At 36.9% G+C, this 25,434-nt stretch overlaps 1 protein-coding gene across 1 annotated transcript in view; it reads right to left on the bottom strand.

Moving 5' to 3' along the window:
* Positions 1-7,721: 7,721 nt before the first annotated feature.
* Positions 7,722-25,434, bottom strand: part of LOC137774717 (solute carrier organic anion transporter family member 1B3-like) — a 69,159-nt gene continuing 51,446 nt past the window's right edge. Inside the window, exons 10-15 of the mRNA XM_068559912.1 lie at positions 24,210-24,405; positions 20,929-21,094; positions 18,551-18,735; positions 13,280-13,344; positions 9,177-9,294; positions 7,722-8,109 (exon numbers count right to left, since the gene is read on the bottom strand). Of these exons, the coding sequence (XP_068416013.1) occupies positions 7,914-8,109; positions 9,177-9,294; positions 13,280-13,344; positions 18,551-18,735; positions 20,929-21,094; positions 24,210-24,405 (926 nt within the window). The 3' untranslated portion in view covers positions 7,722-7,913. The remainder of the gene's footprint in view (positions 8,110-9,176; positions 9,295-13,279; positions 13,345-18,550; positions 18,736-20,928; positions 21,095-24,209; positions 24,406-25,434) is intronic.

Below are 25,434 nucleotides of genomic sequence, written 5' to 3'. Positions count from 1 at the left end.
ACACTCTTGCATTATTTTGCTTCCTTGAAAATCTTACTTATCATATTCTTATCTCTGTTGAATTTTTTCCCCTAGGATCTGTATTCATGTTTAATAAATGCCATTGAATTAAATATTAATATTTATTCTGGATTGCTGGTTCTGAAGTAGATCAAATAATCTACTGTATATGTGTTAATGTTCCTTTCCTTCACTGTATGTATCAAATATAAATATAAATTTATTCTTTTAATTTATATAACTTTATAACATTTTATACTTTAATCTTGTTAATGTTCTTCTTCCCCTTTAAAGTGTAAGCTCATCAAGAAAAAAAAGGGAGAAGACTCAAATCAATAGAATTAGAAATGAAAAAGGAGAAGTAACAACTGACACTGCAGAAATACAAAGGATTATGAGAGATTACTACAAGCAACTCTATGCCAATAAAATGGACAATCTGGAAGAAATGGACAAATTCTTAGAAATGCACAACCTTCTGAGACTGAACCAGGAAGAATTGGAAATATGAACAGACCAATCACAAGCACTGAAATTGAAACTGTGTTTAAAATTCTTCCAACAAACAAAAGCCAAGGACCAGATGGCTTCACAGGCGAATTCTATCAAACATTTAGAGAAGAGCTAACACCTATCCTTCTCAAACTCTTCCAAAATATTGCAGAGGGAGGAACACTCCCAAACTCATTCTACGAGGCCACCGTCACCCTGATACCAAAACCAGACAAAGATGTCACAAAGAAAGAAAACTACAGGCCAATATCACTGATGAACACAGATGCAAAAATCCTCAACAAAATACCAGCAAACAGAATCCAACAGCACATTAAAAGGATCATACACCATGATCAAGTGGCGTTTATCCCAGGAATGCATGGACTCTTCAATATATGCAAATCAATCAATGTGATACACCATATTAACAAACTGAAGGAGAAAAACCATATGGTCATCTCAATAGATGCAGAGAAAGCTTTTGACAAAATTCAACACCCATTTATGATAAAAACACTCCAGAAAGTAGGCATAGAGGGAACTTTCCTCAACATAATAAAGGCCATATATGACAAACCCACAGCCAACATCATCCTCAATGGTGAAAAACTGAAATCATTTCCACTAAGATCAAGAACAAGACAAGGTTGCCACTCTCACCACTATTATTCAACATAGTTTTGGAAGTTTTAGCCACAGTAATCAGAGAAGAAAACGAAATAAAAGGAATCCAAATCGGAAAAGAGGAAGTAAAGCTGTCACTGTTTGCAGATGACATGATACTATACATAGAGAATCCTAAAGATGCTACCAGAAAACTCCTAGAGCTAATCAATGAATTTGGTACAGTAGCAGGATACAAAATTAATGCACAGAAATCTCTTGCATTCCTATACACTAATGACAAAAAATCTGCAAGTGAAATTAAGAAAACACTCCCATTTACCATTGCAACAAAAAGAATAAAATATCTAGGAATAAACCTACCTAAGGAGACAAAAGACCTGTATGCAGAAAATTATAAGACACTGAAGAAAGAAATTAAAGATGATACAAATAGATGGAGAGATATACCATGTTCTTGGATTGGAAGAATCTACATTGTGAAAATGACTATACTACACAAAGCAATCTACAGATACAATGCAATCCCTATCAAACTACCAATGGCATTTTTCACAGAACTAGAACAAAAAATTTCACAATTTGTATGGAAACACAAAAGACCCCAATAGCCAAAGCAATCTTGAGAAAGAAAAAGGGAGCTGGAGGAATCTATGCTACAAAGCGAAAGTAGTCAAGACAGTATGGAACTGGCACAAAAACAGAAATATAGATCAGTGGAACAGGATAGAAAGCCCAGAGATAAACCCACGCACATATGGTCACCTTATCTTTGATAAAGGAGGCAAGAATATACAATGGAGAAAGACAGCCTCTTCACTAAGTGGTGCTGGGATAACTGGACAGCCACATATAAAAGAATGAAATTAGAACACTCCCTAACACCATACACAAAAATAAACTCAAAATGGATTAAAGACCTAAATGTAAGGCCAGACACTATAAAACTCTTAGAGGAAAACATAGGCAGAACACTCTATGACATAAATCACAGGAAGATCCTTTTTGACCCACCTCCTACAGAAATGGAAATAAAAACAAAATAAACAAATGGGACCTAATGAAATTTAAAACCTTTAGCACAGCAAAGGAAACCATAAACAAGACAAAAGACAACCCTCAGAATGGGAGAAAATATTTGCAAATGAAGCAACTGACAAAGGATTAATCTCCAAAATTTACAAGCAGCTCATGCAGCTCAATATCAAAGAAACAAACAACCCAAATCAAAAATGGGCAGAAGACCTAAATAGACATTTCTCCAAAGAAGATATACAGATTGTCAACAAACACATGAAAGAATGCTTAACATCATTAATCATTAGAGAAATGCAAATCAAAACTACAATGAGATATCATCTCACACCTGTCAGAATGGCCATCATCAAAAAATCTACAAACGGGGTGGAGCTTCAAGATGGCGGAAGAGTAAGACGCTGAGATCACCTTCCTCTCCACAAATACATTAGAAATACATCTACATGTGGAACAGCTCCTACAGAACACCTACTGAACGCTGGCAGAAGACCTCAGACCTCCCAAAAGGTAAGAAACTCCCCACATACCTGGGTAGGGCAAAAGAAAAAAGAAAAGACAGAGACAAAAGAATAGGGACGGGACTGCACCCCGTGGGAGGGAGCTGTGAAGGAGGAAAGGTGTCCACACACTAGGAGCCCCTTCGTGGGCAGAGACTGTGGGTGGCGGAGGTGGGAAGCTTCGGGGCCACGGAGGAGAGCGCAGCCACAGGGGCGCGGAGGGCAAAGCGGAGAGACTCCCGCACAGAGGCTCGGCGCCGAGCAGCACTCACCAGCCCGAGAGGCTTGTCTGCTCCCCCGCCGGGGCGGGCGGGGCTGGGAGCTGAGGCTCGGGCTTCGGTCGGATCGCAGGGAGAGGACTGGGGTTGGCGGCGTGAACACAGCCTGAAGGGGTTATTGCACCACAGCTAGCCGGGAGGGAGTCCGGGAAAAGGTCTGGAGCTGCTGAAGAGACAAGAGACTTTCTCTTGCCTCTTTGTTTCCTGGTGCACGAGGAGAGGGGATTCAGAGCGCCGCTTAAAGGAGCTCCAGAGACGGGCGCGAGCCGCGGCTAACAGCGCGGATCCCAGAGACGGACATGAGACGCTAAGGCTGCTGCTGCCGCCACCAAGAAGCCTGTGTGCGAGCACAGGTCACTCTCCACACCGCCCCGCCCGGGAGCCGGTGCAGCCTGCCACTGCCAGCCTCCCGTGAGCCGAGGACAACTTCCCCGGGAGAACGCACGGCGCGCCTCAGGCTGGTGCAACGTCACGCCGGCCTCTGCCGCCGCAGGCTCGCCCCACATCCGTACCCCGCCCTCCCCCCGCCTGAGTGAGCCAGAGCCCCCGAAGCAGCTGCTCCTTTAACCCCGTTCTGTCTGGGCAGGAACAGACGCCCTCAGGCAACCTACACGCAGAGGCGGGGCTAAATCCAAAGCTGAACCCAGAGAGCTGTGCGGACAAAGAAGAGAAAGGGAAATCTCTCCCAGCAGCCTCAGAAGCAGCGGATTAAAGCTCCACAAACAACTTGATGTACCTGCATCTGTGGAATACCTGAATAGACAACGAATCATCCCAAATTGAGGAGGTGGACTTTGGGAGCAAGATATATTATTTTTTCCCCTTTTCCTCTTTTTGTGAGTGTGTATGTGTATGCTTCTGTCTATATAGCTTTGCTTTTATCATTTGTCCTAGGATTCTGTCCATCTGTTTTTTTGTTTGTTTGTTTTTTTTACTTTAAAAAATTTTTTCTTAATATTTATTTTTTATTTTAATAACTTTATTTTATTTTATTTCACTTTATTTTATTTTATCCTCTTTCTTTCTTTCTATTTTTTCTCCCTTTTATTCTGAGCCATGTGGATGACAGGCTCTTGGTGCTCCAGCCAGGCATCAGGGCTGTGCCTCTGAGGTGGGAGAGCCAACTTCAGGACACTGGTCCACAAGAGACCTCCCAGCTCCACGTAATATCAAACAGCGAAAATCTCCCAGAGATCTCCATCTCAATGCCAAGACCCAGCTTCACTCAACAACCAGCAAGCTACAGTGCTGGACACCCTATGCCAAACAACTAGCAGGACAGGAACACAGCCCCATCCATTAGCAGAGAGGCTGCCTAAAATCATAATAAGGCCACAGACACCCCAAAACACACCACCAGACATGGTCCTGCCCACCAGAAAGACAAGATCCAGCCTCATCCACCAGAACACAGGCACTATTCCCCTCCACCAGGAACCCTACACAACCCACTGAACAAACCTTAGCTGCTGGGGACAGACACAAAAAACAATGGGAACTATGAACCTGCAGCCTGCGAAAAGGAGACCCCAAACACAGTAAGTTAAGCAAAATGAGAAGACAGTGAAACACACAGCAGATGAAGGAGCAAGGTAAAAACCCAGCAGACTTAACAAATGAAGAGGAAATAGGCAGTCTACCTGAAAAAGAGTTCAGAGTAATGATAGTAAAGATGATCCAAAATCTTGGAAATAGAATAGATAAAATATAAGAAACGTTTAACAAGGATCTAGAACTAAAGAGCAAACAAACAATGATGAACAACACAATAAATGAAGTTTAAAATTCTCTAGAAGGGATCAATAGGAGAATAACTGAGGCAGAAGAACGGATAAGTGACCTGGAAGATAAAATAGTGGAAATAACTACTGCAGAGCAGAAAAAAGAAAAAAGAGTGAAAAGAATTGAGGACAGTCTCAGAGACCTCTGGGACAACATTAAACGCACCAACATTCGAATTATAGGGGTCCCAGAAGAAGAAGAGAAAAAGAAAGGGGATGAGAAAATATTTGAAGAGATTATAGTTGAAAACTTCCCTAATATGGGAAAGGAAATAGTCAAACAAGTCCAGGAGGCACAGAGAGTCCCATACAGGATGAATCCAAGGAGAAACATGCCAAGACACATATTAATCAAACTATCAAAAATTAAATACAAAGAAAAAATATTAAAAGCAACAAGGGAAAAACAACAAATAACACACAAGGGAATCCCCATAAGGTTAACAGCTGATCTTTCAGCAGACACTCTGCAAGCCAGAAGGGAGTGGCAGGACATATTTAAAGTGATGAAGGAGAAAAACCTACAACCAAGATTACTCTACACAGCAAGGATCTCATTCAGATTTCATGGAGAAATTAAAACCTTTACAGACAAGCAAAGGCTAAGAGAATTCAGCACCACAAAACCAGCTTTACAACAAATGCTAAAGGAACTTCTCTAGGCAGGAAACACAAGAGAAGGAAAAGACCTGCAATAACAAAGCCAAAACAATTAAGAAACTGGGAGTAGGAACATACATATCGATAATTACCTTAAATGTAAATGGATTAAATGCTCCAACCAAAAGACATAGACTGGCTGAATGGATACAAAAACAAGACCCGTATATATGCTGGAGAGGGTGGAGGAAAGGGAACCCTCTTGCACTGTTGGTGGGAATGTAAATTGATACAGCCACTATGGAGAACAGTATGGAGGGTCCTCAAAAAACTAAAAATAGAACTACCATATTACCCAGCAATCCCACTACTGGGCATATACCCTGAGAAAACCATAATTCAAAAAGAGTCATGTACCACAATGTTCATTGCAGCTCTATTTACAATAGCCAGGACATGGAAGCAACCTAAGTGTCCATCAACAGATGAATGGATAAAGAAGATGTGGCACATATGTTCAATGGAATATTACTCAGCCATAAAAAGAAATGAAATTGAGTTATTTGTAGTGAGGTGGATGGACCTAGAGTCTGTCATACAGAGTGAAGTAAGTCAGAAAGAGAAAAACAATGCTGCATGCTAACACATATATATGGAATCTAAAAAAAAAAAAAAAAAAAAAAAAAAATGGTCCTGAAGAACCTAGGGGCAAGACGGGAATAAAGACACAGACCTACTAGAGAATGGACTTGAGGATAGGGGGAGGGGGAAGGGTAAGCTGGGACAAAGTGAGAGAGTGGCATGGACATATATACACTACCAAACGTAAAATAGATAGCTAGTGGGAAGCAGCCGCATAGCACAGGGAGATCAGCTCAGTGCTTTGTGACCGCCTAGAGGGGTGGGATAAGGAGGGTGGGAGGGAGGGAGATGCAAGAGGGAAGAGATATGGGGACATACGTATATGTATAATTGATTCCCTTTGTTATAAAACAGAAACTAACACACCATTGTAAAGCAATCATACTTGCAATAAAGATGTTTTTTAAAAAAGTGTAAGCTCCATGAGATAGTGTAATTCTTTGTTTTTGTTTACTGTTATATTTCATTTTACCTGTCAGATTTTTGACATTCAATAATTGGTAGAGAAATAAATATTCAAGATAGTGCCTTTATTTTCTTTGCAATGTTTTAAAACACAACTCTGTAATTTTCTGTCTCTTTTTTTAATGATACAAGATCCCATCAGACCTGTCACATAGTAACCAGCTGTGGGTGATTTTTCAAATTTCTGCTTTTGTGATTAATGAATCTTTTCTCAGGTTTACTGTTTGAGAATAGGTTAATATATATAACTTCCAGTGTAATTCCGAGATTCTAGCAAGCATTCATGTTGTGTGACTTTGGTATACTCAGGAACATCTTCTCCTGTCACGTGGCTTGTTTTTTGTATCTCTTTATCAAGGGCTCTATGTGAATTTTTTTTTTAAAGGAGATGTCCTGGCTGTATCACAAATGTTTTGAATCAGAATCTCATGTGGGTGTATGATTGTGGTTTCTTTTTAAAGAATGTTTCACAGGTGATTCTGATGACACGCATTTTTTTTTTTTTTTTTTTGCTATTCAGAATAAAAACTACAACTTCTAGCATTCACTATAATAAAGCTGCCATCACTAGCGAATGCAGTATTCAAATATTTGTTCTCATTCACTCTACTTCTTGTCCTACTTGTGAGGGTGTGAAAGATCTCTGTGCACCAAACACAAACACACAAAAAGCCATGCAATTGAGAGACAGTTGGTAAATTTGGTGCAGACCCCATTTCTGCCAGAGAGCAGGCAAACAAAATGAAGACATCTTTTAAATGGGCTTTGCTTTCTCAAGTTAATGTCAGCGTTTCTTAATCCATTTCCATGGGCTTGAAAGAAACTTAACACATTCTGTAATATGTTGTCTGACAATTGCAGCTTGGAAATTTTCGATTAGTTCTATTTCTTCAGCAGTATTTTAATGAGAGGTTGGAAGAAGATGTATCAAGTGCTGATAGTCAAATTAGAAATTAATAAGGTCTGGGAAATATATGACTTAATACATGAATGACAGATGTCATGACAGCATAAGCTCTCCATCATACTAGACTTTAGGCTTGAGTAACATGGTCCAAATTGGTTTTGGTTCTTGTTTTAAAAAGAAAGGTATTAAGCTTTTCTTCTTATTTAGACTATTAATTTCTCTCTTCCTTTTTCACCTCTACCTATTTTCTAGTCACTGGTTTTATTGCATTACAATTACCTGAGCAAATACTTTTTCTTCTATTACATATTAACCATACCTTTCACTTTAACTTTGTATGGATCATATATTCTAATCTTAACCACAAATGCATAGCCACACCTTAACAGTGAGTGAGTACTCCCATTTTATTCCCATTTATAGTTTGTTCCATTGTCATAAATTCATAGGTGATTCATTGTTCCATCATTAGTATACAATGTGAAAATTGTCAGTGAAAGGACCAGGAACTGCTCAAAAATAACATCCTACTCAATTAATACAATGTTAGTTGAAAACACAGCGGCAGAAGAATTTTTTTCTCCCCTTAAATATGTGTTTCACGGTCCACTCCGGCGTCACTACTTAACGGTTCTAAGTTCCCTTCGTTCAAGGATTTTCTTTCATTTTCTGATGCCTTGATATCTTTTCCTTGATATTTTTTCTTCATAACAGAAATTAATACAACATATAAAACAAGGGCTGGGAGTTTTAAGCTTGTAGTCAAGCCAAAGAAAGTATTTCTGTGAAAAGAGAAAAAAAGTCAGTTTTTACTTGGAATTGGGTAAAACACTTTACAGTGTTGTTCTTCAGTATGCAGAAGGCTTTAAAAAAATGACGTTTGAAATCTTACATAAAAATATTGAAGTAGCAATTTCAGTGATTCTTTTGATTGGAGCATAAGAAGTTTGTGATTATTTTTAAAGGACTATTAACCCACAGAAACTAAGGATGGTTCATGATCTGCGCAAGTGCTATCCGTAAAATAAGGTATATTTGGAATGTTCAACTTTCTCAGAGACAGATTAGTTCATGTGTAATGAGAACAGATTATAAAGGAAATGAACTGCCTGTGAGATAATCAGATTGAATCCATTTATATTGAACCAGGAGCCAATGTTTACCTTATAGGCTTGCTGTCTACGAAGCCCTGCCCTGTGGTCTACTGAAAATTTTTCACAAAGCCACATACAATTACCTAGTACACGTGGTCTATTCCAGGGATTCTCAACTTTGATTGAACATTAGAATCACCTAAGGAGATCTTAAAACTCCCATTCCCCAGGCCACATCCCCTGACCAATTACATCAAAATTGAAATAAGTACTTCAAAATAGAAATTAGCAATTTTTGGGAATTCCCTGGTGGTCCAGTGGTTAGGACTCCATGCTTTTACTGCTAAGGGTGCGGGTTCAATCCCTGGTTGGGGAACTAAGATCCTGCAAGCTGCATGGCACAGCCAAAAAAAAAAAAAAGAGAGAGAGAAAAAAGAAATTAATATTTTTTAAAGCTCCTCAGGTGATTATAATGAGCAGGAAAGATTGATGACCACTGACCTGGTAGGTTGGGAAGCACTCACCTCATAACATTATTAACTAAATGTTGAGAAGCTTTATGTAAAAGATACTTTGAACAATTATTAGGTTTAACTGAATGGAATTAATTCTATAACTTTGAGTTGTTTACAAAGTTTTTTAAATGGTAGCTATAATTCCTAATATTATTATTACACTGAAAATATCTCATTCTTTAGTAATTAACATAGTCAAAGGAAAAAATCAATTAATGAAATGTATTTATGACAACTTACCCATATAATGTGGAATTGTATATCCGACAAGACCCTTGCTTCCCATAGTTGTTGACAGACCACTTCATACAAGCTCTATCAATCAAAGCCCCAAAATATATAGGAGCTGGAATTCCTCCTGCAACATGAGATGAGAAGATGTCAACCCAAGGAACATGTTTCAAAGGAAACAGTGATATTCCACACTGATACATTTTGGATTATGTAGAAATTAAAAATTTTGGAGGACTTGTCCATTGATTTGGTCTAACTCTACTCAAGAATCAAGATTATGAGGAATCTCCGAAGCTCAAATCACATACAATAGCATAGACATCTTTTATCTACCCTCACCATGCCAACACACATAGGGAAGAAGGAAGATTATATGCCTGTACATTGTTCTTCGTATAATGCCAATTAACTTAAGCCTGGTTGGTAAAAAGGAGAATGTTGTCAGTAAAACATAGAAGTTATATTGGTTCATATGTAATTTTTCTTAGGCAAGGACAGCTAGAATAGCAGGAGTAGAGTTATAACTTCACAGGGAAGGGAAAATCTCTCAGCTCAATTGCTGCAAAGGCAAGAGATTTTTCAACTCGATTTTTAAGTAAATTAAAAGGTGAATGCCAACACTAGGACCTCCCCCCCAGAGAAGCACAGGCCCAGCTTCACTGAGTGCTAGGCTCCTGGTAGGCTGTGCTTTTTTTTTTTTTTTTTTTTTTTGCCTCAGGGCTCCACTCCCACCTTCTTGGAGTCTTGAAGCATTTTCTCTCCATTGATTGTGTTCATTATTAATACCTCCTGAAGCAGCCTGGGCTGTCCAAGGGCCTGTGGTGCTGAATTTTGCTTCTGTTGATGTTCTGATCATAATGATGCCTAGGTCTCTCCAGTGGCCTGTACCTAACCCAGTGTTTATTTGTAGTGTATGCTTTTGTAGAATTTGAGGATTTTCAGGAACACACATGTTGTCTTAGAGCAGAAGTGCCCATCTGCTTTTACTGCTATTTTAATAAACTCTGACATTGACTCCTAGTTCTAAGCATTGGTAACTTGACCAAATTTTAGAGATATGCTAATTTTCAAATTTTATTTTGTTACATAAAAATGATAATGGTTCATAGTTTACAGTTTTGCCAATTCCATTTACTTTTAATCAGTCTCAATTTTCTGAGAGTGAGAAATCTTAGAATGTCAAGGAACTGGTGTCTGAGACGAATATATCTGAGGAAAACTGGTACAGAGAAACTGGATTAGGAATTCACAGGTTTCTACAAATCTAAGCCATTCCTTTGAAAAATGAAAAATATGTGCCAACAATTTATTTTTCTTATATAAAAATAGCACTGGTTTGATCAAACTTAATGAATTAAATGTTTCAGGTAACAAACTTGGTCTTATATTATTGAAATTTTAAAACTTCAGATAACTTGTTTTCCAAATACCTATTTCAGTTTAATATACCTTCTACAATTTACATTGTATTCAGACAGTTGTTTGTGACTGGACATTTGGTCCTCAGTGTGTATTTTTCCCCTAGAAGAGTTAGATTCCATTGGGCCACATACTGGACTTATCAAAATAGGATGCTTACAATCAGAATAGCAAAATTCCTTTTTTTCTATTTTACGTCTCTAGAGGACCTTCTTCTATTCTCAATCTCATTTCAGCATATCAGAAGGAGTACTGGCTCCCCAAATTCTCTTTCTATCTGCTAACTTCTATGGCTTAGATTCTAGGAGTAAGGCATCTCCATTGGATCTAGAGGAACTGCCAGGATTGGACAGAGAGCTACAAAAGACAAGGTAGAAACTTTAATGCACATAGCTAACTGAAAGAAGGCAGTCTGAAAAACTACTTACTGTATGATTGCAACTATATGATCCTCTTCCATAAAGTCTGCACTATTCCTGCCAGCTGGAAATAACTATCCTCTTTAGAACTCTTAGCACTTTGTAGCTCACTCACAGCCCTTGTCATCCTGCAGTACCTCCATCTTCTCCTTCTCTCCCATACCTTTTATATTTTCTCCTTTTACCTTTGAGGATCTGTGATTTTCTCCCAAATATACTTCTTGGACAACTGCTCCATTGTAATTTGGCCATAGTTATGCTTCTTTCTTTTGCTTGCAAGAGTCCCAAGGGTTGACGCCCTCCCATTTCCTTTTCTTTCAGCCATCAGTGGTTGCCTCCATGCCATGATCAGTTGCCTACCCCAGTTCCTAGAGCAATCATGTCCTTTTCCTACTTCCCAGGAATAAGCATATAATGTTAACAGGTCTTAAAAAGAGGTAGCACAGGGGTTAGGTTAGAAGTTGTTAAGCTAACAACAGGAAACTGTATGGTATGAATGGCAAATGGCAACAAGGGGAAAAGGATAATTTTCTAAATCTTGTACTAATCACCTCATCTGAATATTTAGAAATAGGCCTTTAGCCTCTAGATTCTATAGTGTTACTATTTGACAGCAACAACAAAAAAACACAACTTCCTGAGCTTTCTTGCATTCAGAGCACTCCCCATTCCAAGATGCTCAGTTCTAGAATTTTAGTTCCCATGAAACCAAGCAGAACCCTGTGGGCCTCCGCAAGTACAAAGGTCCCTCCATGTCCCCTGCCTCTTGTTTGTAGAAAAGATGAAATCTCCCAGGCCTTCCTGAGTCACAAAAAAGCAAGCTCAAGCAGTAAATGATTAGGACAGCAGAGTCGCAGAATCTTTCCAGTGTCTGATGTACATCCCTGATTTGTTTTACAGATACTATAACTGCCACCAAAGAAAAAAAGCTAACCGCCTAATGACCAGACTATAGCCATGCCATAAGCTGCTCCATCTATGGCTAGCACAATTCTAAGAACTGGCTTCAGATAATGGGATTAACATTATTGCTCATGATAATCTATATTTTGTGGGCATCAAAATAATTGTAGTTTACTCTGCCTGTATATGTAAGTGGGCAACTAAAATTATCAGCAAAAAGATACTACAGACCCATGTCGACATCTTCCACTTTAAGAATACAGTGCCCTATGTCGGCATGAAATTACAGAAGATGGACTTTCATCCCTAATCCCATGGAATGGAATGATGTCTGACAAGCAGCTCTTTTGCTCCTTTTCTGTTTGTCTATTTCTGTTCCCCTTAAACCTTAATTATAAAAATCAGATCACTAGGTAACATTTAACCTAACGCCTGACTTGTGCTCTACTTAATGCGCACCATGCCTTGCCTAACCTGTTGATTCTTTTCCTAGATTAAAAGAAGTAGGAATGAAGAATTAAGTAATTAAAAAATGATTGACTCTCTATCCCCAGTGCCCCCTTAGCAAACTTGCAAGCAGACCACACGGGCAAGATAGCATCCAAAGGAAGATCAGGAGTAGTCAGCAGGTCTGCATGAAGTGAAAAAATGATGAATCTGACCTCCTACCTTAATAATTAACTGAGATTATTTCCCCTTTTTCCCTTTAAAAACTATCATGGCTGAGCAGAATCTTCAGAGATGGTTTTGGGATGAGTCTGCCTTCTCCCTAGATTGCTGGCTTTTCTGATTAAAGCAACTTTCCTTTCTACCAACACTTGCCTCTCAAATATTGGCTTTTGAACAGGGAACAGCCAAACCTGAGTTCAGTAACACCCATTCCCTTTTGCATTTTAAATTTCTATTAAAGGTTATCTGCCCCAGCCTTAGAGAACTAGTCTGAGGGACTGTGAAAGTCCTCATCTGTTGTTTTACACAATCTCCCAGGCCTCCTGAGTTGTTCTGGGCATTACCCACCTCAGCATAGAAGGAAGGTCCTACACTCTGCATATGGGAAGAAATATTCCTAAGTCTTAAATTAAATTCTTGGAGACCACTGATCTTTGTTTTAGAAAGGATATAATACAAATATGATGACGCCTTGTTCTTACAGATTGATTCTAAATAGAACTGACAACAAAATTCTACTTTAGGTCATTTAGTTCTCCTTTATCTCATTATTTTTCATTTACCACAAACATAAAAATGATATTTTACTTATACCTATTTAAAGAAACTTTCTGATAATTGGAAATCAATTACATTCAGTCTTTGAGCTTTGACATGAAAATTTATACCTGGAATTTATCATCTACGTATTTATCATACCTAGTGTTCGAATAGTTAGTGAATGGAAACCCATGGCAAGTGATTTCAGTTCAGGTTCAACATTTCTGAAATAAGATAAAGGCAAAGCAACATTAAGCATCTCTAAAATACCAGATTGAGCTAAATATTAAAGCATTTCTCAGTGTTGTTCTTCATGATCTAATGAAAATCCTCAAGTGAAGAGCGGATATTATTTAAAGTTATATTTTCAGTTGTTTTAGAAGGGAAACATCTGAATGATATTAACAGTTCTTATTTCTTTACTTATTCAATGTATTACAATTTCAAGACAGTTTTACAAACATTTCCACATTTGATCCTTAGGAAATCCTGAGATAGTGGTTGGAATAGACTTTATGATATCTATGAAGACAGTGATTTCGTGTGATCTGTTTAGTTGACACCTGCCATATGAGAGAGCAAATACTTTTATGTAGGTCTTGGTCTGAGCAGAACTCTTTTTACTACTTTATTTCTATCATTGCTGTTAACAGAAAAGTTGACTAATATGATTCATAAACTACATAATATAACCAGGAAGGTCAAAAAAGGTATCTGTATTCTACTGTCTAGTGTATTTAAATGTCATTTTAAAGGTAGCAAATACACTTGTATCCTCTCTTAAAATTTAACTCACTTTTGCATTTAGAAAGTTATTTCCACAGTTCCATATTTCTATGTTCAACGAGCTGATGATACAACCAACTCTGTAATAACCTAATACATATCAAGCAAAATAAATTACCTGACTGCAGTGGCAAGATGGGGGAGGGTGACTGAGGCTCAGAAGTTCTGTTTTTACTGAAATATTGAATTAACTGATACAAAGGTTTATTTTTTTTCTTGAATGACTGTATGTGTTCAGAGATAAATAAATTTAGTCATTCAACAAACATTTGCCATGTGCCTCCTAGGAGACTCTATGCTAGTCTTTGTTATTGATATAAAGAGATAAGTCATGTTTCATAGGAACTAAATGCTTTAGATAAGTCATTCAACCTCTCTTAGCCTCAGTTTCCTTATCTGCTAAGTAGTCTTATCTTGTGTGTTGTGAGGATACAATGTAATAAGCTAGCCTGCTAAACCTCAATTTTCTTTACACAAAATTGCCCCTTAACCCTTGTAGGAGAGCTACCCTTGAGTGAGATTCTCAAAAGTATTCAAGAAAGCTTATAAAAGTAAACAGGATAAAAAATTAAATTAAACATAGCATAATAAAAATTAAACACAGCAGAGTTATGTATTAAGAGAGAAAATGAATGGAAAGGGTTTTTTTCTCTGCTTTTGCAAAAGACAGGGACACTTGCACTAGCCGAGCTGAGGACACAAAACACTATCCTTGAGGGCAGTGAAGCCATGCCAGTAAGTAGATGAGGTCATGTTATTCAAAGAGGTGGTTTCTTCCCTGAGGAAATTGTCATGAGGGAATCAGCCATGACAGTTAACTAGTCCAGTTAGCTGTCTCTCTCAAATATCAGATTTCTTACAAGGGCTTTTGGGAACAGAGAGAATGCAGTTTGTTCCTGGTTGAATTCTCTGTGACAAGTGCCTGAAGTGTCACTTTTCATTGCAGTTGATTTTTTAAAGGATGCATTTGGCTTACAAGCCAGATGCAATAGAGGCAAAATTGAGATGTTTGTTATCAACTTGTATTTTTACCCAGGGAGAGGGCTAGTGTGTAGGAGAATTGAGTGGACTTGGGGATAGTGATAATATCTTCCTGAAAGGGAACTTGAAATCTTAGACAACTCAGTGGAAATGATAGACTTATGTGATATAATGACACACAACACACATACACACATATACAATGACAATCACACACACTCCTACATTCACATGCATGCACACTTACAGACCCTCACGCTCATACTTACATGCACACTCTCAACACACACACACACACATTTTTATCATGTAAAATATTGGTCACTGCAGCATGAGTCCTACCTCAATCTGATATTGATCAGCTCTGTATTTTGATCAACATTTCTCAGGATGGATTCTCCACAAAAAGCACCTCCTATCATAGCCTTCTGTTTTCCCTTATTCTGTTCTTGCCTCCCAAAGACATATTTTCCACACAACAGTCAGAGTGATCTTCTAATTGGATAAGATAGTTGTATAATTCTACTGCTCAAATCTCTCTGCTGGCTTCTTAATACAATGAGAGTAAACTCCAAAGTCTTTACTGTGATCCACAGGGTCTGTGTTATCTGGACCATGCTTGCTCTCTCATTGTACTTCTTACCTCTTTCTTCTTCATACAGTCCTCCTGATCTTGTACATGTCAAGTATGTTCCACCTCAGGACTTTTACCTCCACTGCTACCTTCCCCGGATTGCTCTTCACCTGTTCATATCTGCATGATTTGTACCCTCAATCTTTATTCAGGTCTCATCAAATGACTTCCAATGGAAGGTATCTGAATTAGTACTGCTTCTCCACCCCCTCTTCTTTCTTTGCTTTTCTTTTTTCCTTTTTTTTTTCCTCATCAGGTTATTCTCATCTATGGTCTCCCCTTTCCCACACTAGGAGCACATCAAGTCAGGTTGTGACAGTGGAATGGGGATCCTAAAGCAGACCCTGCCATCGCAATTTACAGAGACAGAGGGTAATTAAAACCCTAGTTAGTGAAGATGAAGTGCGCCTCCTTCCTCACCAGAAGTTAGTGATGGAGGGCTCTGTCGAGGGCCTGAGCAATGTACTAAAGACTTGGCTGTTAGGCTTCTTAATGTTTAATTTTTTTGGATGCATGGTGATTACCTAATTGCATTTTACTGGAGATGCAGGCCCTTGACCTGGTGAGGCTGGAGGTTCAGATGCTCATGGAATGTTGTGGTCTAGTTTGGTGATCCATCTCTTTCAAAGGCTCAGACAGGTGATTGAATAAAAGCCCCAGAAAAGCACTTGGTAGACTAACCACACTTTGTAGAAGTGAAGTAGGATGTTTATCATGCACATCCGACAAGCTTTGACAAGCTTTAACCTCAATTATTCTATAATGTGTGGATTTCTTCACAACCTAACTATTCTTGCAGGGAGGGTAGCTTTTACTAAGAGGAAACGGGCTCTTATGATGAGTCGTCTTCTATAACTCCTGTCCAATTTTTAAAGATTCACAGGGTTGGTTGAGCTTTCAAATTCTTGGGAGGGAACAGCCTGAAACTACCATCTCTTTAAAACAGTGTTGTAAAAAAATGTTTTTGAAATTATTTTGAAAAAAGTTTTTGAAATTAATTATTCTTGCAGAAAAGTTGTAAGAATAGTACAAAGAATTCCTTCCTCATTCCTGTCACCTGTATTTCCAAGCATTAAAATTTTATTACCTTTTCTATATTTTTACTCTGCTTTTTTCTTCCTAATGCTTAACACTTCTTTTTTTTTTACGTATTTACATGCTTATTTATTTATTGTTTCTTCTCCTACACCCATCCACTTTCCCATCCCTCACCCCCACTGAAAGCTAATGGAAGGAGGGCCCTTAACACTTTTGTTCACAGTTCCATCCTTGGCCCCTAGAACCATGCCTAACATATATACTGAATGTGTAAATATCAACACTCCTGCTTAGTCTAGTTTTAATAATAGCCTTATGATGTAAGCATCGGGAAATCATTAATAGACTGAAGTTTATATTTTTATTCCACAGTCTACCTCACAAAAGTTCTCTTTCAATAAAATCAAAGGTTGGTGAGAAATCAATAAATGTTTTTGATAAATGGTAATGTTGATCTTATCACTTTCTTAAGATAAAATTATCATCAATGTTGTAACAGTTATCTCTAAAATTCTCGTTCTCCTCATAAAAAATTTTAAATTAAGAAGCCAAGACTTGTTGAGATGCAAGCTAATTTGGAGTTTTGAGACAACTTCCTGTAATTTAATTAATCTGTAATTTGGCAAATATGGAAAGCTTCTCCTTTTGAGTAGACAGTATGTTATGTTAAGGTAGAGCTTTATCTGTGGAATAAATTAGTATAAATAATTGGACAAGTTTTAAGGGTCACTGTGGAATTTAAACAACTGTAGTCTCAGTTTATAGCTTTATACTTATTTTAAAAAACATTAATACATTTGTTTTCTTTCCCTTCTATGTCATGCTGTTGGCTGACCGTGAACCTGTTGCTAACTACTTATGTCTTAAAAGTATAACTAGAGGTTAAGCCAGATCACCATATTTACACATATATATTTTAATACCTAAATGCAAGTCTTTATATGCTTTCACTTTTAGGTGATTGAATGATTAACTTCACCAACAGGCCTTGTATTACCTACTCCCTTCCTAACCCTGCAGTCTTACTTTGTGCCATCTGTTTCACTCAGTATGTTCCAACCAACTGGCTTCTGTTCACTCCTCAAACACATCAGTTCTTTCCTGCCTTGAGACATTGGCATATAGCCCCTCTCCCTGTAAAGTTCTTCACTGCTAACTTTAGCATACCCTCTAGACCTTTAGATTGTGTCACTTTTTTTGAGAAGTATTTTCTGAGTCCTCTTCCTCACAGCTCCTCACCTCAATCCTAAATTTGTTTTTCCTTTTTATTCCCTTTAATAGCACTCTTTTTTTCTCAGTAGTACTAACGACAGTTTGTAATTACGTGTTTATTTTTAAGCTTATTTGTCTTACATAGGTCTTTCCTGTTATACTCTAAACTGTATGAGAACAGGTACTTTATCTGTCTTATTCACCATGGAGTATTCTTCACCAAGTGTGGTCTAAATATTTGTCTAATCAGTGAAGAAAAGAACGAATATTGCTCATGCATTTTTCTTTTCTCTACGAGGGTATTTGAGAGACTAGGTCAAAAGCCATTCTTTTAGCTAGGATTAAAAAGTTTGGAATATCACAGACTGTTTATATTATGTGGTCTGGTTCCCCAATTTTTTTTCTTCAATGGAATCAATAGGTGATTCACTCTGACAGGCCCAACAGGGTATAAGGCATCTCGAAATGAGAAGTTCTTTTAGAATCACAACGGGGATTCTTTCACATTGAGGCAGTTGTCGATCAGTCTCTGTCTTAAAATTCTCATTAAGAGGAGAAAGTACGGAATCTAGATTTTGTAGTGGCAAAGGTCAAGGCAAAATTATTATTAATTATGGCAGTGAAGTATCACAGTAATCCTAAGAAAATGCACTCTTAGAAAATTTAAATGTAACAAAATATGAATTTGGGTTCCAAATATATTATGGAAAAATATGCACATTATTAGGTGTGTTTATAGTCTAATATATGTAAAACTGCTTTTAAAAAGTCATACTCACTTAAAAACCAGCATGATATTTGAGGTGCTTCCCAATGCAGAAGAAAAAAAGATAAATATTTGCACTACTATATAAACGTAAAATTTTCTTGTACATTGATCATTTTTGGGGCATTCACCCAACTTCATTGAGTTATTTCTGCTCTGGAAACCATTTACTTCCACACAACTACAGTTATGAAACATCTGAAAAATAGTTTTTGAAATATGACAGAATATATTTACAAAATATGACTGGGCTATAAATATATTCTATTATATTTAAAGACATCTCACTCATCTAAGCTAAAATATTTACAGTTTTTAAAGAAAACGTTCTAACAATACAGCTGTTTAAGAATTGAAAGACAAAATAGTTTCCTGGATTCCTTTCTAGACAAGAAAATGTAATTTACTATTAACTTTTCATACATCCCTAAATTAAAAATTAGGAAAGAATAGAAAAAAGTAATGTCTGAAGCTCTGTAAATTATTTTCTCATCAATATAAAATGTTTAAATATTTCTCTACCACTCACTTTTATTTTCTATAGCACACCTACTTACTCTCTTTAACAATCTCTACAGAGTGTTAGTGACACTCCCTGGGTAGGATTGCCTAGGGAATCCAGAAAATATAGTCGATTTGGAGGGGTCAAACCTGGGTCTAGAGCCACCCATTCGAATGGGGCAAAGTCCAGGGCAAAATGGGCCAGGCATGGATGCTAGAATTCCACTTTGGCCAGCAAATACAACATCCGATTGCATAATGACAGATTATAGGATAGATGATGCCATTACCAGAGAGATTCAACACAACAGAATACCCTAAAGGTTAGAACACAGCTAGAGAAAATTTAGGAACAAATGATTTTAGAAATTTAATTTGGCAGGAAATTTATGTAGCTAGATGGCTTTAATAAATTCTGTTCTGAGTCTAGGCTAAACTAAGGTTTAAGGGAAGTTTGAACCCATTAATGCTAAAGACCAATTATTGAAGGAGGAACTGGGGAAGAATTTGAATTCATACTTATCTGATGACCAAGCTTTACTTTTTTTTTTTTACTAAGAATTGTATGGAGAAATTCTTTATGTAGCAAGCCTATCAGCCAATAAAACCAAACTTAAGTACAAAGGGCATTATTTTGAGTGATTAAGAAGGGATGACTTATTACTAAGAATTTGGTAAAAGAACTCCGCAGTGGTCCCTAAATGGTAAAGTATTAAGAAGATGATGTCTCCATAGTAGACAGAGCTCTCTTTAGGATTCTAATGTCATGTCTCTTCCAGCTCTTCACTCGTGGACAAGGTGGGACCATAGGTTGAATGGGGCACTCTCAGTGAAAGGCACTATAGCCATGCATATGAGATATGGGTTTTTATGTATAGTCTTTGGGCCATTTTTGTGCAAATTTATGACGCAGCTTCAAAGAATCTAGGTTCTTCAAAGTTCTTCAAAGTTCTCAGTGACCTTCATTAATGCAGTTAGTAGGACTATGGGCAAGAAAATAGTGGTAAAGTTTGAAAATCAAAGACAGGAGGTTGTGGTAGAGAGCAATGATCATAGCTGATAATATTGCTAATATTGGTGATAGGAAAAGAGCCCAGGAAATGGGTCCCCAACTTTGTGAGATATTCAGTGGATTGGAAGTAGACTAGAGAACACCATATCTGATGCCCAGCTATTGGAAGTTACTTGGGGGATTGGGGAGAACTCATAATTTGCATGGAAGGGGATATTTTGAGTGAAGAAGACAGTGGCACTTCTATGGGAGATTTTAGCAATAGGTAAGCAGAATATTAAGTTATCCTGTGTAGGAGAAGTGCCAACCTTGAAAAAAATCAAAATTGGAAGCCAAAAATTGGACAGTCAAGTGAGCATGAAGCCTTGATTAATTTCTTGAAAAGTCAAAAGGGTATTGAGCCTCAAGATAAACTCTCCAGAATCTATATTGAAGATTGCATATAGATGGTTGTCCTGGAAAGGCACCTAGATTAACAAAGGGTTGGCTCAGGATTTTCCCCTAGCATCTGAAGGGTAAAGTACTTCCAACCTAATGGAAATCATATCCTTTAGTCAAATGAGGTGCTTCCTAGAAATCATAAATGTTTTTAAATTTCAAAAGGTCATGGTATTATAAATGCAAGAAGAAAAGGTGGGAGTAATCTCATGAGAATTCAAGCAACAGAAAAACCTGTTTGTGTCTCAAGCAGGATTTTATGTGAGGCTTTGTTTACACACCACAGCCATCACAATGACAGGCAATAATAGGAATCTTCTTCTATTTTTACTGGTGACCTTAGTTGTAGAAACATTTGGTAAGTAATTATCAAAGTTTAAGTAAGTTAAATCAAATCTGCAGTTTTGATTAAGGAGAAGAAAGTAAAAAGTAATACTCACAACAGACTTTTTACTGCCACTTGAAGATTTGCATCCTGCTAAACAAGGTGATATGTAAGTTATTCCATTGTCCCCACAGAGTGGTTCCCATTGACTTTGATCACAATTGCAGTCAGAGTTGCAGTAAGAAAGTGGTACACTTATATGAGATGCCACTGGATTATTTCTGGAAATATATGATAGACATGTATCAGAAAGAGAGAGAAAAGAAGAAGAAAAAGAAAGAAGAAGAAAGGAGAAGAAGGAGAAGGAGAAGAAGGAGAAGAAGAGGAGGGGAGGGAGGGGGAAGGGGAGGAAGGAGGAGGAAGGGAAGGGAAGGGAAGGGAAAGGAAAAGAAGGAGGAGAGACGAGAAGGAGATGAGAAATAAGGGAAAGGGTTGTCTTTAAATTAAATAGAGATATTTTGCTTGTCCAAAATAGCAAAGTTTATTTTTAGTGCTTATTAACTTTTTCACCCTTTATCTTTACCCAGACAAGATTTATGATGTAGAAAAAGTAAAACATATAAAAGAAACCAAAGAGGATATGTAAGACATAGACAACAGGTCTTTGTGATTCTATCAAAAAATTACACAAAAATCACTTCATTTTTCTGAGAATCGGTTTCTGTTCAGTAGGGTAATGACGTTAGACTAAGGGTCTTCCCAGCTCACTGTAAAGTCTCATGAATCTGTGAATGTTAATTAACTAGTTTGAATTTTTTAATCTATATTTTAACTACACAAGGAAAGAATTCAACGTGGTCAAAGCAGAATCCTTAAGGATCAGTTTTTAAAAATCAAGAATAATAGAATCAGTTGAGAAAGACAAGAAAAACTTCGTATGCTTTTTAAATGAAACCATAACAAATTTTATAATGATTTACTGTAAAACATCGTTGTATTTATAAAATATAATCTTATAATATGGCTAAAATTATTAAATGGATTATTCATATAATTAATTTTCTGCTTATAGATTTTTAAAAATTATTCTTTTGTGTTTGGGTAAAAATCTTGATAAATTATCTTTGAATGAGAAAGTAATTTTCATGAAGAAAGAAGAAGGTAGATTCAGAAATTCTGTAATAAATGATTTTACTAAAAGCATCTAATACCTAATCCTGCTTGGGGACACACGATGGACAGGGAGTGATTTAGCATAATGATTAATGACTCAGTCCAGACATTGCAATCAGACAGTCCTGTGTTCACATTAGGTCTGCCACTTCACAGCAATGTGACTACTCTTTCTAAAATTAGATTTGCCATTTGTAAGTCATAAATCCTCATAGAATTTTTTTGGAAAAAAGTTAATTTAGCTGTTCTCAAACTTTCTGTTCCCAGCAGCCTGTCCATTCTTGAAAAGTACTGAGGACCCTAAAGGTTTTTTGTTCAAGTGGGTTCTACTTACTGATATACATACTCTACTAGAGATTAATAATAAGAAAAATTTAGTACATGAGAATGCACAAGCAGACATATCCTTAGCCAACAGACTGATATTATCATCACATATCTTGTAGCCTTAGAAAATATCTCTATACAAGCACAGGGAAGTCTGTTCAATACTCTGTAATAACCTAAATGGGAAAAGAATTTGAAAAAGAATAAATACATGCATATGTATAACTAAATCACTTTGCTGTACACCTGAAACTAATATGACATTGTTACTCAACTATGCTCCAATATAAAATAAAAATGAAAAAAAAAAAAGAAAATATCACTATATACTCATTAGAAAATGAGAATGAAAAAGAAAAATACTATCTTGGTATTAATATAAAAATAGTTTAGAATTTGTTGACCATCTGCAAAAGTCTCAGGGACCCCTGTAGATTCTCAGACCACATTCTGAGAACCTCTACAGTAATTCATACTCTAAAAACTTACGCCAGTGACTAGCATTTCATAAATGCTAAATATATTGATTCTGTTAATAGCCATCACTTAGACTATGAGTTCCATGAGGGCACTGAGGTATCCTATAAATTTTTTGACCTTTAAGGAGGCACTCAGTGAAATTTTATTGAATGAAAAAAGCCCATAGAACTCTAGCTGCTTTCTTTTGAATAGATAGCACAGTTACTGTGCTTGTTTCAGGGAACTGGCTTTAGGTTAAAGCCTGTATGCTTGTGCTGTGAAGTAGCATCGTTCACTGTATGACTTCAAACAAGTCACAGTTTCTCCAGGTCTCAACTAACAAAGGAAGAGGATAAAGGAGGGTCGGGCTGCATAATCTCCAGGATTCTCTTCCCTCTAAAGTTCAATGTTCTAGGTACTCTGTATTTTGATATACCAGAGTGAGTGGTGGTCAACAGGAATATTCAACAACAAACAGGATTAGGAGGGAGTGGGGAGATAATTCAAGATTAAGTTGGCAAGCCTCCAAGAATAGGATGATGTTTAGGTAAGCAAATGTGGGAAGATTCGACAGGTTCAAATTGACACCTCATAAGACCCAGAGTTTAAAAGCTCAAAGCCAACAATAAGCAGTGCTAAGGAGCATGGTTACTAAACTGTGATCCAAGGATCTTTGCTTGTTGCTTGAACGTGAACCTTCCTAAACTTAAATTGTTGGCTATATTCAGGAGATGATGAGAAATCTGCACAGGGATCTTGCCCTTGATTTGGGGTAGAGACTGTAGTACTAGGTATACTGCACAATGCGTGATAATAATGAAAAGTAACAGTTTTCTAGGTCTAATATACCATTATGTATAGAGTATTTATCAATTCTACTGCTAATGAAGACAATACCAGAAAAAACAGAATTAGCTTGCAAAAAAGGAGAATTCAGTAGAATTTACTGGTTTTCTTATAAAGATAATTGTTAAACATCAAAATTAACTGCAGATAAAGATTGTTCAGTCACTCTTGGAAATGTCATTTGTATTTCTCTCATGATTCATCCAAGATCATAGTGGTTAGGATTAAGAGTTTTGGAGTCAGAACCTTCAAATCTGAGTCAGAATCTTAACATTGTTAGCCATGTAATCTGTGTATCTTTCTAAGCCTTGCTTTCCTTATCTATAAAATGGGGATAAAAGTACCCATCACTCATTGTAAGCACCCCATAAATAATAACTATTACTATTACAAACTATATGGCTTTTCTTTAAGGAAGGAAAAAAAAAGAACTTTTTGAGATCTTAAGAAATGAACGTTTTAAGAATTTATAAATTGAAATTTCTCTCAGTTAAAAGTTTAGTTAAATTGCCACTGCCTTGTTTGCCTTACTTTCTTTTACATTGGATGGTTTATATATTGTGCAATTGGTATATTGATATATATACAAACCCATCATAGGTCAAGGTTAGTCCAGCAACAGATTTGTTTTCACAGATTAGCGCAAAATTTAATAGGTGAAATAGGAAGGACAACATATGGCTACAAAATGAAAATTTCGCAATTCCAACCAAGGTAAATTTGAATTTTTTAATGATATATCCTCCTGTAAACATTCCAGATGCAAAAGTTGGTATGGTTATGAATCCTAGAAGAGAAAAAATGTAATTATATAAATATGGTTATTCTGAATGTCTTTACACATGAAACGCTGTATATCAACCAAAATCATCCTATCTTATTATTTCTTAAATAGAAGGCTGGCAGTCCAGGATGGAGGTAGAGGGTCAGTGCACCATGTGGGGGAGATAAAAATAATTTCTTCCTGCCAATGCTGAAGGTTTAGTTTCCTCAGTAGCAAAAGTCAGTGACTGAGAATATCTGTATGTCTGAACATATGGTTTTTATAAGGTGCTTTTTGTCCCCTCCCGGAAAACAACAACAAAATATCATCTTCCTGACTCTGAGACTTTTATCCCACCATCTAAAATCCTTTACATTTCCTTAAAATGAAGAGTTCCCATCCTTAAAAACTTACTACAAATTTGCCCAGTAGTTTAGAATTGAACACTTAAATTAATATCTCTTCTTTATTCATCTAAACACACACATACCCTAAGATGATAAACAGGTCTATACGTGATGTTAAAAATAGTTGATTCCTCTTATAACTTTTCCATTTCATTGTCTTCCAAGATTGATTAAAGATGAAGATCCCTCTAACAAAAAAATTAGGCTGAGAACTTTATTAGGAGTTAAATTTACAGTTTTAACTTTTATCTTAAGTTCAATAAGCACATCCTACAGAATTATTTTTTTCTTGTTTACTTATGACCTATTCATATATCACTTGATAAATTCAGCTTAACTTATCAAATATTGGGTTTCTACAATGTGCTGGGCCCTGTACTGGGTATTCTACTGCTCTTAAGAATCTTATATTATACAGGGGGTAGGGAAAGAATAATATGAGAAAACCTTTCCTTCATAAAGAAGTCTCCATGTGTCATTGGAAACAGATATTGCAGCAAAAAACCTCTCTAAAATACGAGATTTGTATTGAATTATATAGATACCAATGATGTGTTTAAATTGATTTTTCTCCTGGAAACATCAATGTCCTATTTTTTGTAAGTATCTGGGTCCTGATTCAAAGTCCATGAAGGATAGAAGTATA

Source organism: Eschrichtius robustus, chromosome 13, assembly GCF_028021215.1.
Source record: "Eschrichtius robustus isolate mEscRob2 chromosome 13, mEscRob2.pri, whole genome shotgun sequence".
Classification (NCBI taxonomy): Eukaryota; Metazoa; Chordata; class Mammalia; order Artiodactyla; family Eschrichtiidae; genus Eschrichtius; species Eschrichtius robustus.
This window is presented reverse-complemented; position numbering and strand designations above follow the sequence as displayed.